Genomic DNA, 17,358 nt, shown 5'->3' with positions numbered 1-17,358 from the left:
TGTCGATTAGTTTTACTTATGACTAGACAATCCTTCATCTCTTCTGTGTTGAATTCTACCGCCTTTGACACATTCACTATCAAGAGACTGTTCTCACTGATCTTACTTTCAATGCTAGCCAGTTTTCAATCATGTGTGTCAAATCTGGCAGCTAGGGAATTTATAGCTTCCAGGAGAGTTGTGTTGGAAATCTCGGAGCATATATCACCTATCATTTTCTTAGGTGGAATCTTGGTTGGCGTTGTTTGTGCAGATGAAGACCCTATTCTTATATCAGTATGGTCAGTATCCATAGCATATTCATGTTCAGTGCTAGCAGTAGCAGAGACTGTAGCCACTCCCTTGCTACTGTTAGGTCCTGGAATAACAATTTTCGGGAGGCCAGACACCTTTTACCCTGACATTGCGTTCAGAAGTCTGTCCGATAACAAGACAAACAGTCAAGTATGTGGAAGGATGGATATTGCTATGTTTCTTGGATAAAGTAATATTTTGACAGAAGTTCATGTTAACAAGGCACACATTACTTTAAATCTAAGATTGTTATTGTGACTTAATTATTTGATATTATTAGTAATTTATTAACTAAATTGTGTTTAAAAACAAACTAGCTGCAGTTGAAAAATAAATAAATAAATAAATAAAGCAAACAAATGTGTCCCCACTTAAGATACACTTCACTGAGGTATGGATGCAATCTTTATTTATTAAAATATAAAGATCCATTCAAGCAGATTAGAACCCGGAACTTTTTATACAAGGGGCGAATATGTTATCTCATGAACCAAAGTAGCAGACATAGAGCTAAAGTTATCAAATTTATTATGTGGAATATTTATTTTAGATCTTTAATTGATCATCAAAACAGACTGTTCGTCAAAACAGACAATTTAAAATAATCTTTTACGAGTGCTCCTCGTTGCTTTGAATCACTCAGTTGCAGCGCAGCCATATGATGCCACAACAAAAAAGCTGTTCAGAGAATCAGAATAAAAGTCCTTTTACACTACCTATTTCATAAATCACACAATGCATAGTGAAAAAAAACAACTACAAAAAAACAATGTACACAAAATATTAAGAGTGGGATTTGGGAGAGAAAATTTATTAAATGTAGCCTAATATAGTATCTTGACTATTTATTAATTATTACAAAATATTTAGATGACTAATATTTCATAACACTTAGATTTTGAGAAATAGTATTTTGTTTATTATAAATGACCAACTTTATCAATATGTCTCTGTTTCATTAGGCAATTCTGAGCGGATTATAAAAATATAGCTTTCACTAGTATGCCCCCAGTTAGTGTTGGTTTGATACTTTTTTTTTTGGCTTCAGTACAATACCAGGCCTGGCACCACAGTATCGATACTAAAATGAATAAACAGCCTCAGATTATAAATGAAACTACACACTTAAACACTTTTGCTTTTCATATGTAACACTACTGCAACAAGGCACTTATTCAAAACAGATAACGGATAATGCACTTTATAGGCACAAAAGACTTTTTAAATTTCCCAATATGTTTTGAGTTTTTAATTCCTCTGAAAACTGCAGTTTTTTGGACAGGAATGGAAACATTATTATTATTTTGTTTAACACTAGTGCAACAGGGCACAACAAAAACATGTGCGACGTTTACCTGGGGAAGTGATGGAACCAGGATTCACTGTGGGAAGATGTCAAGCCAGTTGAGGGAATGTGATGGTCTGGGCAATGTTTTGCTGGGAAACCCTGGGTCCGGACATTCGCATGGGCACCATTTTGACACGTGCCACCTACCTAAACATCATTGCAGCCCCTTTATGGCAATTGTATTCCCTGATGGCAGTGGCCTCTTTCAGCAGGATAATGCGCCCTGTCACACTGCACACATTGTTCGGGAATTGTTTGAGGAACATGATGAAGAGTTTAAGGTGTTGCCCTGGCTTACAAATTCCCCAGATCTCAATCCGATTAAGCATCTGTGGGATGTGCTGGACCAACAAATCCGATCCACGGTGGCTCCACCTTGCAACTTACAGGACTTGAAGGATCTGCTGTTAATGTCTTGGTGCCATATACCTCAAGGACACCTTCAGGGGTCTAGTAGAGTTCATGCCTCGGCGGGTCAGTGATGTTTTGGCGGCACGCAGAGGACCAACAGCATGTTAGGCAGGTGGTCATAATGTTTTGGCTCAGTGTATATTTTGGATAAAAGTCTGATGAACCTAATGAAGTTGTGTTAAAACTGCTAGTGCATTAATTTGTCCTAATCCAACTAAATGACAATCTAATAGAAAGACATTCAATTTCGCGTAAAAACTTAAATTCAATTAAGAAGGGGTAATGACTTTTAAGTGCAGTTTACTTATTTGATAATACAGTTACACTTATTGGTGCCTCCCAAAAGATTAAAAAAATGGATGGTTTTTCCATGCACAACAAATTACATTCACTATAGAAGAAATGCATTACTATAAACTTAGAATTTCTACCAAAGGAGCAATTTCATTCCTCTTTAGGTTTACCTGAAATTGACACTGCTTAAAGCATTGGACCTAAAGATGAACCTGAAGAAGAGTTCACTGTGATATTTTTCAACAACACTTTTTTTTAAATGAGTCAGTTGGGTACTTGATGTGGTGAAACTCTTCCCACATGAAGGCTGGTGGTATGAATTCTCTCCATTTGTTTTCAAGGCTTCTAAATGAGTGAACTCTATACACATTATGAACAGTTGTTAGGTTTTTCTTTAATATGGACTCTTTGGTGCATCTTCAAGTTACCGGCTCCGGCAAAGGCATCGCCACACTCAAGGCACACATGAGCTTTCATACTATGAATTTTCTGGTGCTCTTTGAAATGGTGCGGGCATGAAAAACTCTCTCCACAAAAAGAACACAAATGGGGGTTCTTGTGAATTTTCAGGTCTGATTCAAAGATGAAACTTTTATCACACTGATCACAGTTTAACGACTTTGCTCCTCCAGTGTGCTGAAAGTGAAGATGACATTCATGATTATTTACATATTTGAATCTCTGTTCACACAGATTGCAAGTGAAAGGTCTCTCTCCAGTGTGAACTCTCATGTGACTATTAAGGTTCTCTTTCCGTAAGAAACTCTTTCCACACTGAGGACATGTGTAAGGCTTCTCTCCAGAGTGAATTCTCATGTGCCTATTAAGGTTTTCTTTCCGTGAGAAACTCTTTCCACACTGAAGGCATATGATAGGATTCTCTCCAATGTGTATTCTTATGTGTTCCTTCAGAGTTGTTCTACGTGTGAAACGTTTTCCACACTGAGGGCAGGTGAAAGAATGTGTGGCTTCTGTCCGTTGAGTTGTTTGTTGTGAGGAATTATTTTCAGTCTGTGAACAACTAAATGATTTTTTCATTTTTGTGAATGAATGAGGATCCTGATACCAATGTTTCTCTTCCACTTCATTCAGTTCTTGACTTTCCACTTTCGCTTCCATCAGGCCTAAAATAAACATATTAAATGGTCAAAAAAATTAAAATAATTAGGGGAAACAAATGTGAATTGAAAGTAATGTTAGTCCAGCGATATGTCAGATGAAAGTCTTGTTTTTTTTTTGGGGGGGGGGGGGGTTTCCCCTTTTTCACCCAATTTGGAATGCCCAATTCCCAGTGCGCTTTTAAGTCCTCATGGTCGCATAGTGATTCGCCACAATCCGGGTGGCAGAGGATGAATCCCAGTTGCCTCCGCGTCTGAGACCATCAACCCGTGCATCTTATCATGTGGCTTGTTGAGCGCGTTGCCATGGAGACATAGCGCGTGTGGAGGCTTCACGTCATCCACCACGGCATCCGCGCTCAACTCACCACGTGCCCCACTGAGAACGAACCACATTATAGCGACCACGAGGAGGTTACCCCATGTGACTCTACCCTCCCTAGCAACCAGGCCAATTTGGTTGCTTAGGAGACCTGGCTGGAGTCACTCAGCACGCCCTGGGATTCGAACTAGAAAGTCTTGTTAATACATGGGTCCCTCAGGGTTGTGTCCTCTCACCAACTTCATTTTGTCTTTATGTCAAAGAATTCATGATCTGTAACCCCCATTTTAATCTTTTTAAATATGCGGATGATCTGGCATTGCTGGGACTCCAGCACAAGTAATGACAATGGGAAACACTTGGATCAATATATGAACTCTGCAGTTGTTTTACTGTAATGGTGCAATGACAGTGCATTGGACTTGAATATAAATAAAACCAAGATACTGGTGAACAGCACTACAAATAAAAATTCATAGTAACTCCACTCCAGTAGTAATAAATAAGTATAAGTACTGCTGAAATGTGATAGTGTGAAGTATCTAGGTCCATATCAGGGACCATATTCACAAAGACTTTTTATCTTACCACTAGGAGTTTTCCCAACGAGTTCCAAGCTAGGAGGTTTTTGCTTAAAACCTATTCACAAAACTGCTAAGAGCAAGATTTACTAAGGAAATCTTAAGAGTACTGCGGAGTTGACTTTGTTGCTACGTCACAATTTATGAGCACGCTCTCTTAAATCACCCACAGTGATTGGTAGACAGGGAACCGCTATTTATCAGTGAAGACAGACAACAATAGATAGACGGACGGACAGATTTTTCAGTTGATGAATATTTCTTCATCCTGTGTCGATGCAATGGAGCGTGCATCCTGTCTACAGCATCAAAACACTGGGTAGCCCCGCAATGGTCGTGAATGGCATCTTTTTTTCTCTGTAGCGCACATCCAGAGGAAAACATACACTATGAATTGTTGGATGATGTGCGGCCTGAAGAGTGCACATATAGGGGCCGTTTACACGACAATGTTTTCAACTAAAAACGGAAAACTTTTTATGCGTTTTGGCTGTTCGTTTAGACGACAACGGCGTTTTGAGGCCTGAAAATGCAAACTTTTGAAAATGGGTTTCAAAGTGCAAGTTTTTGAAAACGATGCCGTTATTGTCTCCGTGTAAACATACAAAAACACGAATTTGTGAAAATGATGACACCATGCGCACGCGTATCACGTGTTATATAAAGAATGATGGATTGATAGGCAGGAGATGTATAATTATCAATATGAATACTGGTGTCTGTGCAAATAACAATAATCAACAATTTATTCATTTGGAGTGTTGTGTATGGAGTGTGAACATTGAACAGTAGGCAGAACCTGCAGTTTGAAAATCTTGAAATTAATGTATGGATTCAGATGGGAAAAATTTATTTGTATTTTAAATGTTATTTATTTATTTACTTAATTTTAATTGATGTACCTTTACCCTGCGATTCATTCACCCACCGCTTATGTATATAGCCTATAGACAGAGATGTGATGCCATGTACAGTATTCAGTGATATGCTTAGAATATGGAAACATGAGGTAGTGAAAATGCATGTTAGATCCCGTGTACACAAGACCTCTCTCTCCGTCAGAAGATATCCATATATCAGAGTCCTGTCTGATATCCAAAACCAGTCAACATCAACAGCTTGTTATGTTAACTTACTCTCCTACCAGCCCAAGAGTCAGCAGGGGGAATACAGAAGAAGGCAGAAGACGAAGTGATGGTAAAAATGAGTTTATTGAATAATCTTGAGAGTTCAGTCTATAGGCATGCGCGCGAGACATTCAAAACTACAATGGCGGACTACAGGACTGTGTTTGAGCTGCTCAACATTTTGAGTTTATTGATGATTTTCCAGCAAAGTAATTGTAGTAATAAAGAAATAAAGTCCTCAGGAGGACTTCTAAGCTGTCATGGGTTTAGGAACTACTTTTAGCATTAAAATGCCCCAAATGTTTAAGAGTTGCTCCTAAATTTCCATGTTAGGAGCTATTTTTTATTTATTTATTTTTTTGTGAATATGGGCCCTGGATAGTAAATTGAGCTTCTCTGCTAATACAAACTATATATTTTTAATAATGTATGCAACGTCTGTACCAAGTCAGGAAAATAAACAGCTTTGGTGTGAGTCAGAACATCCTGGAGATCCTGATAAAAAAACAAAAAAAACAGGCTGACTATAAAATATATTACTCACCCCTGTATAACCTGTTTTTGTTTTGTTTTTTGTCCGCTGGGCAGTGCTATGTGATGCCAATGGCAAAAAAGAATATCAGAGGTGGGTAGTAACAGGCTACATTTACTCCATTACATTTACTGGAGTAACGTTTTGGAAAAAATGTTCTTTCATGAGTATGTTTTATGGTGGGTACTTTTAACTCTTAAAAAGTAAATTTCTGATGATTTTTTTTAACTTTTACTTCATTACAATGGGTAGCGTTCCTGTCATTACATATTGATTTTAATTTAATAAGTGTTAATAAATGTTTAATTTATTGAGATTTTTGAATGGGACTCTTACGACAGCGGCACTTCACAGCTGCACGCTGTCACTCTAGTCGCATTCAACACTACAGCAGCAAGCACTCAAAACAAACATTTCTTCACTCCACACAATGCCTTCATTTTACACTAAGCCAAGTATATATTTCAAGATTAAAATTGCAGCTCCAACTTAAGAAAACACAGTGAGTTAAGTTTTAGAGGTTGTGATAATGTGGGCTTGTCTGTGTCATGGTGATACTCATTCATTTTCAGTGTGAATCTGTAACTGTGGGCTCTTATGACCTCAGTTTCTAAGTTTACATTTTTATATAAGTGCTGCAACATATTAGTGCCTACTGTATAAATCCTTGTAAACATCCGCGTTAAGTGCAAATGTTTTGCCCGCCCTACCGCGATTGTGACCATTTCTGCACGTGCTAGGTTGGTGCGTGAACAGTGTTTGACAGATGTGGACGGCTTTGTTTTATGGACAACAAGTTTCCAAACAGAGATATGGAGCAATTTACCCTTAGTGTACAGAACTAATTATCTAAATTCTTTCGTCACTGTCAGTGCTGGACGGTCACTGAACTAAATTCACGCAGGATTATGTCCAGCTGTGAAATAACAACAGAAGGCATGAATAAAGCATGATCGTGCTTCAGTGTATAATTAAACATTATATATAACTTGAGACTGTGTGACATTGTTCACGTTTTTCACCATAATAATTACTAGAAAAAGGTTTCCAAACTTCTCTTCTAATTGACAGATTCATCCAAATCTGAGAAGCATCCTTAATGTGATAGTTCAGCCTTTTAATTAATATGATATAATCATTTTCCCACCCTCATGTTCTTCCAACCCCATTCTGTGGAACCCAAAAGATGTTAGACAGAATGTTAGAGACTGACAGTCTCAGTCACCATTCCCTTTCAAAATATGTTGTGAATCGGGGTAAGACAAGGACATGGTTTTGAACATGGATTCACTCAATAATTAATTTTTGTTAATTGTAACCCAAATAAATCTTACATAGTGCAGCTTTAAGTAATATCACGAACTCAGAGAGAAGCAAACAGTGAACGTATAATCATGAGATGTGTCAACTGTCAGTTAAAGAGGGTGGCTAGTCACATTTTACCTCCATAGACTATGTAAGTATGTTTTTCTTAAGGGTGCTTTCACACTAGAACTTTTGGTGCACACCCGAGGTCGAATGACGTCAAAGTTCGGTTCGTTTGGATAATGTGAATGCTGTTTTCCGAACTCGGGTGCGCACCTGCGAATTGCACCCAAATCCGCTTGAAAAGGTGGTCTGGGGTATGGTTCATGTGAACTCTGGTACAGCTGTTGATATGAATGCAATCATACCAAATTGCGGAAGTGTACAACTTGTGTTGACATATAAATTGCGTCTTTGCAGGCTCGCGATCGCAATTACTATGGTATAATGCATTTCTCATACCTGCTTGTGTCCAAATACGCCTTCAGAGAGCAGTTCACATTCTTCACATCTCTTGCAATGCTCATGGCAGACAAACACTAATATTCATCACATCATTTGCACATTCAATGCATCCATGGCAGATAAACACTGGTAATTCAAAGAAACAAACTTTAATACTTCACTTAACACAGTGACGTCTTCTCGAGTTGTTACCTAGACACAGTGGTAAACAGCTCACATTGATGACGTAATCAGACCACGGTTCGGACCCAAATAATTATGATGTGAACAGAGACCAGTGCAGGCAGCAGGAGGGGGAGGAAACGAACTCGGGTTTGTTTCAAGCAATCGAACCAAGTGTGAAAGCACCCTAAGTATGGGCTATGTGCATGCTCCGTGTATTTCACAAGTATATGATCATCCATCGAGTGACATTAATGCGCAAGTATTTTTTAAGTACCATGGGGTTGCTGGCATGTGTGTGAAACTGTGCATCGAATTTCACGTTTCCACGAGCCATTTTCCCCTATGAATATTTTTCAGGGTAATACTGCTGCATAGGCACTGTAAAGCTGCACTATGTAAGATTGTTAGGTTAAAAATGAACAAATTGCCATTATTGATTAAGTACATAAACAATCAGTGTTCAAAACAATGTCCTTGCCATACCCCGATTTACCTATAAAAAGCCTAATAAAAAGCCTATAAAAACTATTTGTATTTTGAGCTGTCGGATTTGGGGCGAGCTTGCTGGCTTATGTCGTTCCTCCTTACGTCATGTCCGTAAACACAGGAAAAAGAAGTACCGGCTGTCTCGTCTTCCAGCCGAGGATGCTGTTCAGTTCAGTTCATTCAATCACAATCACAGTCCAGGAGAGCAGCACTGCAGTCTGGATGGATGTTTATCTGTTATCCGTTTGGAGAAGTTGTTTACCTGCTATAATGCTTGGATACAGTATGTTGTCTGGTAGGGTTGTCATGCTTTTCTGAATCGAACATTACCCATGTGTTAACCAATTGCGATGTATCTACGTTGTGCTGTGAAGTTACTGTGCATGTTTACTAAATGTACGACTTCTGAAATCGACTTCTTGTCATTGTTATATTGCATATTTAAGCATATTATTTTCATGTTTAATAAAGTATATTTTATCCCCATCATTATTGAATCCTCATTTTATGTTTTAGTTTGCAGTGTTATTACAGTTTCACTTGCTTTATCAACTGAGGCTGTGTCAACGAAAATAATATATTATTCCTGATGATGCGCAAAATGGACAAAAAAAGTGTCAAACTGTAACAGTCCAAACTTTAATCACATTTTCAAACATTTAGAAAAAAAAAGTATAAACATTTTATAATGTAAACATGTATCAAACATACAGTATAAATGTACAAAGGCCTACAGTCCTTGTTATGAAAAACTTGAGCACCTGAAATAATAATGTATAGACTGAAGTATAAGCTACTTTTTAGAAGATAGCCTGTACTCTGAATTCTTCATGCTTTAGAGGCTTATTCATTTTCCGTGAAATTGCGTGTAGTGTGTTTCTTATGGAAACAGTGTAATCACAACGCAAGTTACGCAACGCATATTCTGAAATGCACGTCGCTTCACTGTGTAGATGTAAGTTGTTCCATAAATGTTGTGGATATATTGATGAATCTCATGTATAAATAGGATGCGTTTAAATGAGGTATTTGCAATTGCGTTTACTATTTGTGGACGCATAAATTGTGACATAATCCAAATGCAATTGCAAATCGCGTATTACCATTTGCATTTTCATTTAAACGTACAATGTCTGCCAAATTTCAAATGGAAAAGCAAAGTCCATTTGTAATTGCATTTCCCATGACATTCCAAATTCATTTTACAGTTGCCCCTCCCGTTAATTGTGTTCAGACATTGTCAGCTAATTGGACAGTCTGTCTGCTTTGAAGACAGTAGAAGAACATGGCTGTTCTGATTCTGTTTCCACCTCCACTGAAAAGTTCTGCACTATGAAGCTTTTAGTAAGACTTGTTTGTAATTTCTCTGTTTGTTTTTCTTTCTGCATTTGGTGCTCATTGATTTGGATAGACTTTGGTTGCACACGGATAGGATGTGCTCAACTGTGCCATATTAAATTGAGTATTCTGAGTAAAATACAAGTTAGGCTCAATTGACAGCATTTTAATGTTGATTACCACAAAAATCCTGCTTGTTTACTTTAAAGAAAAAGCTGCATTTCAGCCACACGATTGGCTGATTAGATTATCGCATGGATGATTGTTGGTGCCAGATGGGCTGATTTGAGTATTTCTGTAACTGCTGATCTCCTGGGATTTTCATGCACAACCGTCTCTAGAATTTACTCAGAATGGTGCCAAAAACAAAAAACATCCAGTGAGCGGCAGTTCTGTGGATGGAAACGTCTTGTTGATGAGAGAGGTCAACAGAGAATGACCAGACTTGTTAGTCTACAGTAACTCAGATAACCGCTCTGTACAATTGTTGTGAGAAGAATAGAATCTCAGAATGCTATTCTGAGATGTGGGTTGGCACTGTTTTGGTGGCACGAGGGGGACCTACACAATATTAGGCAGGTGGTTTTAATGTTGTGGCTGATCGGTGTATAATATATATATATATATATATATATATATATATATATATATATATATATATATATATATATATATATACATACATACATACAGTTGAAGTCAGAAGTTTACATACACTTAGGTTGAAGTCATTAAAACAAATTTTTTAACCACTCCACAGATTTCATATTAGCAAACTATAGTTTTGGCAAGTCGTTTAGGACATCTACTTTGTGCATGACACCAGTAATTTTTCCAACAATTGTTTACAGACAGATTGTTTCACTTTTAATTGATCATATCACAATTCCAGTGGGTCAGATGTTTACATACACAAAGTTAACTATGCCTTTAAGCAGCTTGGAAAATTCCAGAAAATTATGTCAAGTCTTTGGACAATTAGCCAGTTAGCTTCTGATAGGAGGTGTACAGAATTGGTGGTGAATTGGTGGTGCCTACTTCAAACTCAGTGCCTCTTGCTTGACATCATGGGAAAATCAAAAGAACTCAGCCAAGACCTCAGAAAAAAAATAGTGGACCTCCACAAGTCTGGTTCATTCTTGGGAGCAATTTCCAAATGCCTGAAGGTGCCACGTTCATCTGTACAAACAATAGTATGCAAGTATAAACACCATGGGACCATGCAGCCATCATACCACTCAGGAAGGAGACACATTCTTTCTCTTAGAGGTGAACGTAGTTGGTGCAAAAAGTGCAAATCAATCCCAGAACAACAGCAAAAGACCTTGTGAAGATGCTGGAGGAAACAGATAGACAAGTATCTATATCCACAGTAAAAGGAGTCCTATATCGACATAACCTGAAAGGCTGCTCAGCAAGGAAGAAGCCACTGCTCCAAAACCACCATAAAAAGCCAGACTACAGTTTGCAAGTGCACATGAGGACAAAGATCTTTTTGGAGAAATGTCCTGGTCTAATGAAACAAAATTGAACTGTTTGGCCATAATGACCATTGTTACGTTTGGAGGAAAAAGGGTGAGGCTTGCAAGCCGAAGAACACCATCCCAGCCGTGAAGCATGGGGGTGGCAACATCATGTTGTGGGGGTGCTTTGCTGCAGGAGGGACTGGTGCACTTCACAAAATAGATGGCATCATGAGGAAGGACAATTATGTTTATATATTGAAGCAACATCTCAAGATATCAGCCAGGAAGATAAAGCTCGGTCGCAAATGGGTCTTCCAAATGGACAATGACCCCAAGCATACCTCCAAAGTTGTGGCAAAATGGCTTGAAGAATGGGCCAAAATTCCAGCAACTGGGAAGGTTGTGGAAGGCCATCCTAAATGTTTTACCCAAGTTCAACTATTTAAAGGCAATGCTACCAAATACTATCAAAGTGTATGTAAACTTCTGACCCACTGGGAATGGGATGAAAAACATGAAAGCTGAAATAAATAAATCTACTATTATTCTGACATTTCACATTCTTAAAATAAATTAGTGATCCTAACTGACCTAAGACAGGGAATGTTTTCTACAATTAAATTGTGAAAAACTGAGTATAAATGTATTTGGCTAAGGTGTATGTAAACTTCTGACTTCAACTGTGTATATATATATATAGTGTACATATGTGGATATGTATATATGTATAGGATTCTAGTTGAGCTAAATTACTTTTGTAATAATAATAATATATTAATTTGAAACAACTTGCCCATTATTTGTAAAAATCCTTTTGGTCTCATCTCACAAGTGCAATCCTATCCATAGATGATTGTCAAAAATTGGTCATTCATGTCTGAAAATGGAGTTGGGCTTGGAGCTCACTGATGATCTCTGGGGCAGGGTTCTGGAAAGAATACGCACCTCTTGTTCATGCGCTCGACTAGGCCTTATACAGTTTAAAGTATTGCATATAGTACATTTATCCAAAGCTAAATTGTTTATTAGAAATGTATCCTAATGACCCTGACTTATGCAACAAACGAACACTTTCACCCTGTAATCTTAGTCATATGTCTGCATTTTCCCCAGTCTTCAGAATTCATGGAAGTCTTTCTTCAAAACCCTTTCTAATGTCCTTTGAAACTAAACTGGAATTTTACCCCTTGATCGCTGTTTTTGGGGTATCAACTGAACAACAGTCTTTAAACCACAAAAAAGCAGGCAGTGTTACATTTACGTCTCTACTAGCTCGAAGCAGAATACTGCTGTCCTGTAAATCTCCCCAACCCCCCTCGTTATTGCTCTGGTTAAAGGATCTTATTTTTTTTCTCAAACTGGAAAAGATCAAGTTTAAAGTTAGAAGCAGGGATGACTTATTTAACAAAAAATGGCAACCCTTCATCACCCATTTTAATAGCTTACAATACCTTTCCTTAGAATGAGAGACTGAGTATGTAAGATAGTCAACATGGGATATATATTTCAGTGTTTCCCCAATATGCATTTTGCTGTGTCGCTGCTGAATAATGAGCACTGCTCTTGGGATTTCACATCGTTCATTTAATATTCTTGATGCAACATAACGCTTGCCAGCCCCAGTAAGCTGTGCACTTTGTACACTGCGAAAGAGACCCCAACACATACAAATATTCAGGTGCATCTCAATAAATTAGAATGTCGTGGAAAAGTTCATTTATTTCAGTAATTCAACTCAAATTGTGAAACTCGTGTATTAAATAAATTCAATGCACACAGACTGAAGTAGTTTAAGTCTTTGGTTCTTTTAATTGTGATGATTTTGGCTCACATTTAACAAAAACCCACCAATTCACTATCTCAAAAAATTAGAATATGTTGACATGCCAATCAGCTAATCAACTCAAAACACCTGCAAAGGTTTCCTGAGCCTTCAAAATGGTCTCTCAGTTTGGTTCACTAGGCTACACAATCATGGGGAAGACTGCTGATCTGACAGTTGTCCAGAAGACAATCACTGACACCCTTCACAAGGAGGGTAAGCCACAAACATTCATTGCCAAAGAAGCTGGCTGTTCACAGAGTGCTGTATCCAAGCATGTTAACAGAAAGTTGAGTGGAAGGAAAAAGTGTGGAAGAAAAAGATGCACAACCAACCGAGAGAACCGCAGCCTTATGAGGATTGTCAAGAAAAATCGATTCAAGAATTTGGGTGAACTTCACAAGGAATGGACTGAGGCTGGGGTCAAGGCATCAAGAGCCACCACACACAGACGTGTCAAGGAATTTGGCTACAGTTGTCGTATTCCTCTTGTTAAGCCACTCCTGAACCACAGACAACGTCAGAGGCGTCTTACCTGGGCTAAGGAGAAGAAGAACTGGACTGTTGCCCAGTGGTCCAAAGTCCTCTTTTCAGATGAGAGCAAGTTTTGTATTTCATTTGGAAACCAAGGTGCTTGAGTCTGGAGGAAGGGTGGAGAAGCTCATAGCCCAAGTTGCTTGAAGTCCAGTGTTAAGTTTCCACAGTCTGTGATGATTTGGGTTGCAATGTCATCTGCTGGTGTTGGTCCATTGTGTTTTTTGAAAACCAAAGTCACTGCACCCGTTTACCAAGACATTTTGGAGCACTTCATGCTTCCTTCTGCTGACCAGCTTTTTAAAGATGCTGATTTCATTTTCCAGCAGGATTTGGCACCTGCCCACACTGCCAAAAGCACCAAAAGTTGGTTAAATGACTATGGTGTTGGTGTGCTTGACTGGCCAGCAAACTCACCAGACCTGAACCCCATAGAGAATCTATGGGGTACTGTCAAGAGGAAAATGAGAAACAAGAGACCAAAAAATGCAGATGAGCTGAAGGCCACTATCAAAGAAACCTGGGCTTCCATACCACCTCAGCAGTGCCACAAACTGATCACCTCCATGCCGCGCCGAATTGAGGCAGTAATTAAAGCAAAAGGAGCCCCTACCAAGTATTGAGTACATATACAGTAAATGAACATACTTTCCAGAAGGCCAACAATTCACTAAAAATGTTTTTTTTATTGGTCTTATGATGTATTCTAATTTTTTGAGATAGTGAATTGGTGGGTTTTTGTTAAATGTGAGCCAAAATCATCACAATTAAAAGAACCAAAGACTTAAACTACTTCAGTCTGTGTGCACTGAATTTATTTAATACACGAGTTTCACAATTTGAGATGAATTACTGAAATAAATGAACTTTTCCACTACATTCTAATTTATTGAGATGCACCTGTACGCACTTACAGTGATGTCACCGCATTACAACACGTGAAGGGCTCGACATTACACATTGTCATGTGCTTGTCCTCTGGACAAGTAAATTGGTCATTCACTTGTCCGAGTAAAAAAGTAACTTGTCCGGAGAGAAAAAAGGACATTTAAGTTACATGCTAAAGTAACATGTCAAAGTTTATGTTGCATATTTTTCTAAAATTATGAAAGATGCCCAACCTAATAGTGTATGTAATCAACTCAATTCTCTGCAATAGAAATGTAAACTGCACTGGGTAGTGGAGGAGGCTATTGTCATATGATAATTATTTTATGTTACATATGGCAGTCAAATAAAGGAAAGCCTCCATCGCCATCATTTACAGCAGGGGTGCTCACACTTCTATGGAATGAGATCTACTTTTTCATCATGTTATTGCAGCCAGATCTACCATGTACAATAAAGGCTATACATTATCACAATACCAAAATTTCAGTAGTCGGTAGTGAAATTTGACAATTCTCAATACCAGCTTCAATACTAGGGCTGCCCCCTCATAGTCAAATCATAGTTAGTCAATGAGAAGAGTCTTGGTCGACCAAGTTTTGATTGGTTGGTTGGTCGCAGAAAAAAAATATCCACAGGAAGTGGCGAAGTCACACAGTCAGTGACAGACAGACATGATCGTTTACACGGCTGGTCCATGCGGTAATTAATTATGTCGGGCAGGAAATCCAAAGTATGGGATCATTTCAAGAGGGTAAAGTATGACCCCAAGAAGGTGACATGCAAACTCTGCAGGCAAACGTTTGCCTAACATTCATCAACCTCAAACATGGCTTATCATTTGAAACATGTAAGTAGCCTAATGTTAGCCACTTAGCATGGCCGCTCACTCTAACTTTAGATCACCAAGATAAATATGTGCTATTACGCTTATCCAAGTGTTCGTGGGGAGTGGGGAAGCTAAATTAGTACCTCGCTTACTGCATGTTTAACTTAATGAGCATTTCTCTCTATAAATTAACAAAAAAACATAAACTTGCAACATAAAACTACTACTGGTTTTCACTGTATGATTATAATACATTAATGATTTTTAAAGCTACTAAAGTTACCCAGTCAAGAGCAATGAGTGTTTTCTCCTTTTCTTGTTATGGTTGTTTGATTATTATAATGACACACTAGCAGCAGCAGGTCTATTAGCTTATACTTATACTTACAAGTCTGAAATTTGAATACAAATCTGCTTTTTTCTCCACTGTTTACATTCACTTTAGACATCACTCTCTGTGTTTACATGAATACCTCACCAAGACGGTGTAATATCTGCTTCCCTCAACCACCAGAGGGAGCCCTCACCCGAATACTGATCACACTCCATTTTATTCTACAGTCATTTCCTGTTTGCTATCTAAAAAGAGCCATGCTTTCCAACAACACATTGCAAAGTATTGCAAGTCTTAGCATTCTTAGCATTACTGAGCATTTTCTCGATTGCCATTGTGACTGCTTCACGTTATGACCTTTTGCCTGTTTATTGGATTATTGTTTTTGTCTTGTTTGCCCATTTGGACTGTCTGTTTTGATCCTCGACCTTTGCCTGTATTTTTGACCATCCCTTTGCCTGTTGATCTGGATTTATTAAACTTCTGCAAATGGATTCAAACCCACCACTAAGCCTGAGTTCATTACAGACGGGCATTTTGGTGGAATTTTGAAATGTATTTTACCGTTCATATGCGCATTAGCATGAGCATTTTAGGAACACACGCGCATGTTCAGCACACACGCATACGCCGCCTGTCAACGGGAAATTGTCTGTTGCAAAAACTTGATGTCTTGGTGATAAAACTAGTGCCCCCACATTCTAAACAGCACTGACACAGAAAACAGGAGAAAACATAAATTAGAAGGCTTTTCAGTTCTCACATCACAACACTTACAAACATTTGCCATGAATTTACTGTAGTAACACTAACTGTACTCAAGAACGTATTAACCACCGGGCCGAATGGGCCATTGCCCAGGGGCCTCTAAACCCAAAGGGCCCCAAGCTCTAAATAAATTATTTATAGATATCTATTATAAATCCACGTAAATGTCAGCCTTATGTGAAATACCATTTGTTCGGCTGAATGCGTGCTGGACAACAGCAGCGCGAGCACCGGCACTAGAGTGCGTGCTCAGGGAATCTGCATCTCACAGGTGCAGCGCGTTTATTTGAAGGACAACAGAGAACAGCGTCTGATTTACAAAACACTTCCAAACACAAAGATAAGGTGCAGTTTATCCTGACTGTGTTCAAAGCTGATGGTTTAAATTCATATACTTTAAAATGTTTAAGCCCTGCATGCATTTAATGTTTAATGATAAAGATGCCTTAATACCCTAAATATGTGCACGGTAAACTTTTGTTATATTTGGTTAACCACGAGAGTTCACGAACGGTTATTGTGTTATTTGTCGGGACTTGGAACAAAAGAATGTTTATTGCCATGGATGCGTCAAACACAATCTCAGATTAGCAGGGAATAAATTGCACAGTGTACTATGAGCCGAAATAGCACAATACATAGATCTTAAAATGCTAAAAACACATTAAAGTCAAACTAAAATAATCTCTGTCACCGCCTGCAACATAGTAGGCCTATTATTAATCAATGGAAAATGTGTAATTCTGCCCCGGCAGGTCCACTTTCCATGAGGCAGCGCACGCTACGGTTTATAAACCTCTTTGGGATGGTTTGATTTGAAATGATTTACCCAAACTTGTGTTATTATTTTCTGCACACCAGACCAAAAGGGGGGGGGGGTGCTCACTGTTTAACTGGCTCACTGTTTAACAAGCACTGAAACTTTGCCATG

At 38.5% G+C, this 17,358-nt stretch overlaps 1 protein-coding gene across 6 annotated transcripts in view; it reads right to left on the bottom strand.

Annotated features, from left to right (window-relative positions):
* Positions 1-17,358, bottom strand: part of LOC127442946 (gastrula zinc finger protein XlCGF7.1-like) — an 898,889-nt gene that overhangs the window by 780,442 nt on the left and 101,089 nt on the right. For 2 of the 6 annotated variants that reach the window (XR_007897558.1, XR_007897556.1), the window contains exon 3: positions 1,650-3,471. Coding sequence is in view for 2 of the 6 variants with exons in the window: in XM_051701374.1 (XP_051557334.1) it covers positions 2,717-3,471 (755 nt within the window). In the remaining 4 variants the exon portion in view is untranslated. Of the gene's footprint in view, positions 3,472-17,358 lie in introns of all 6 variants that reach the window. The other 4 variants (XM_051701374.1, XM_051701376.1, XR_007897557.1 and 1 more) reach the window with 3 other exon arrangements.

The sequence above is a fragment of the Myxocyprinus asiaticus genome, chromosome 6, assembly GCF_019703515.2.
Source record: "Myxocyprinus asiaticus isolate MX2 ecotype Aquarium Trade chromosome 6, UBuf_Myxa_2, whole genome shotgun sequence".
Taxonomy (NCBI): Eukaryota; Metazoa; Chordata; class Actinopteri; order Cypriniformes; family Catostomidae; genus Myxocyprinus; species Myxocyprinus asiaticus.
The sequence above is the reverse complement of the archived record's forward strand: the minus strand, read 5'-3'. Positions and strand labels throughout refer to the sequence as shown.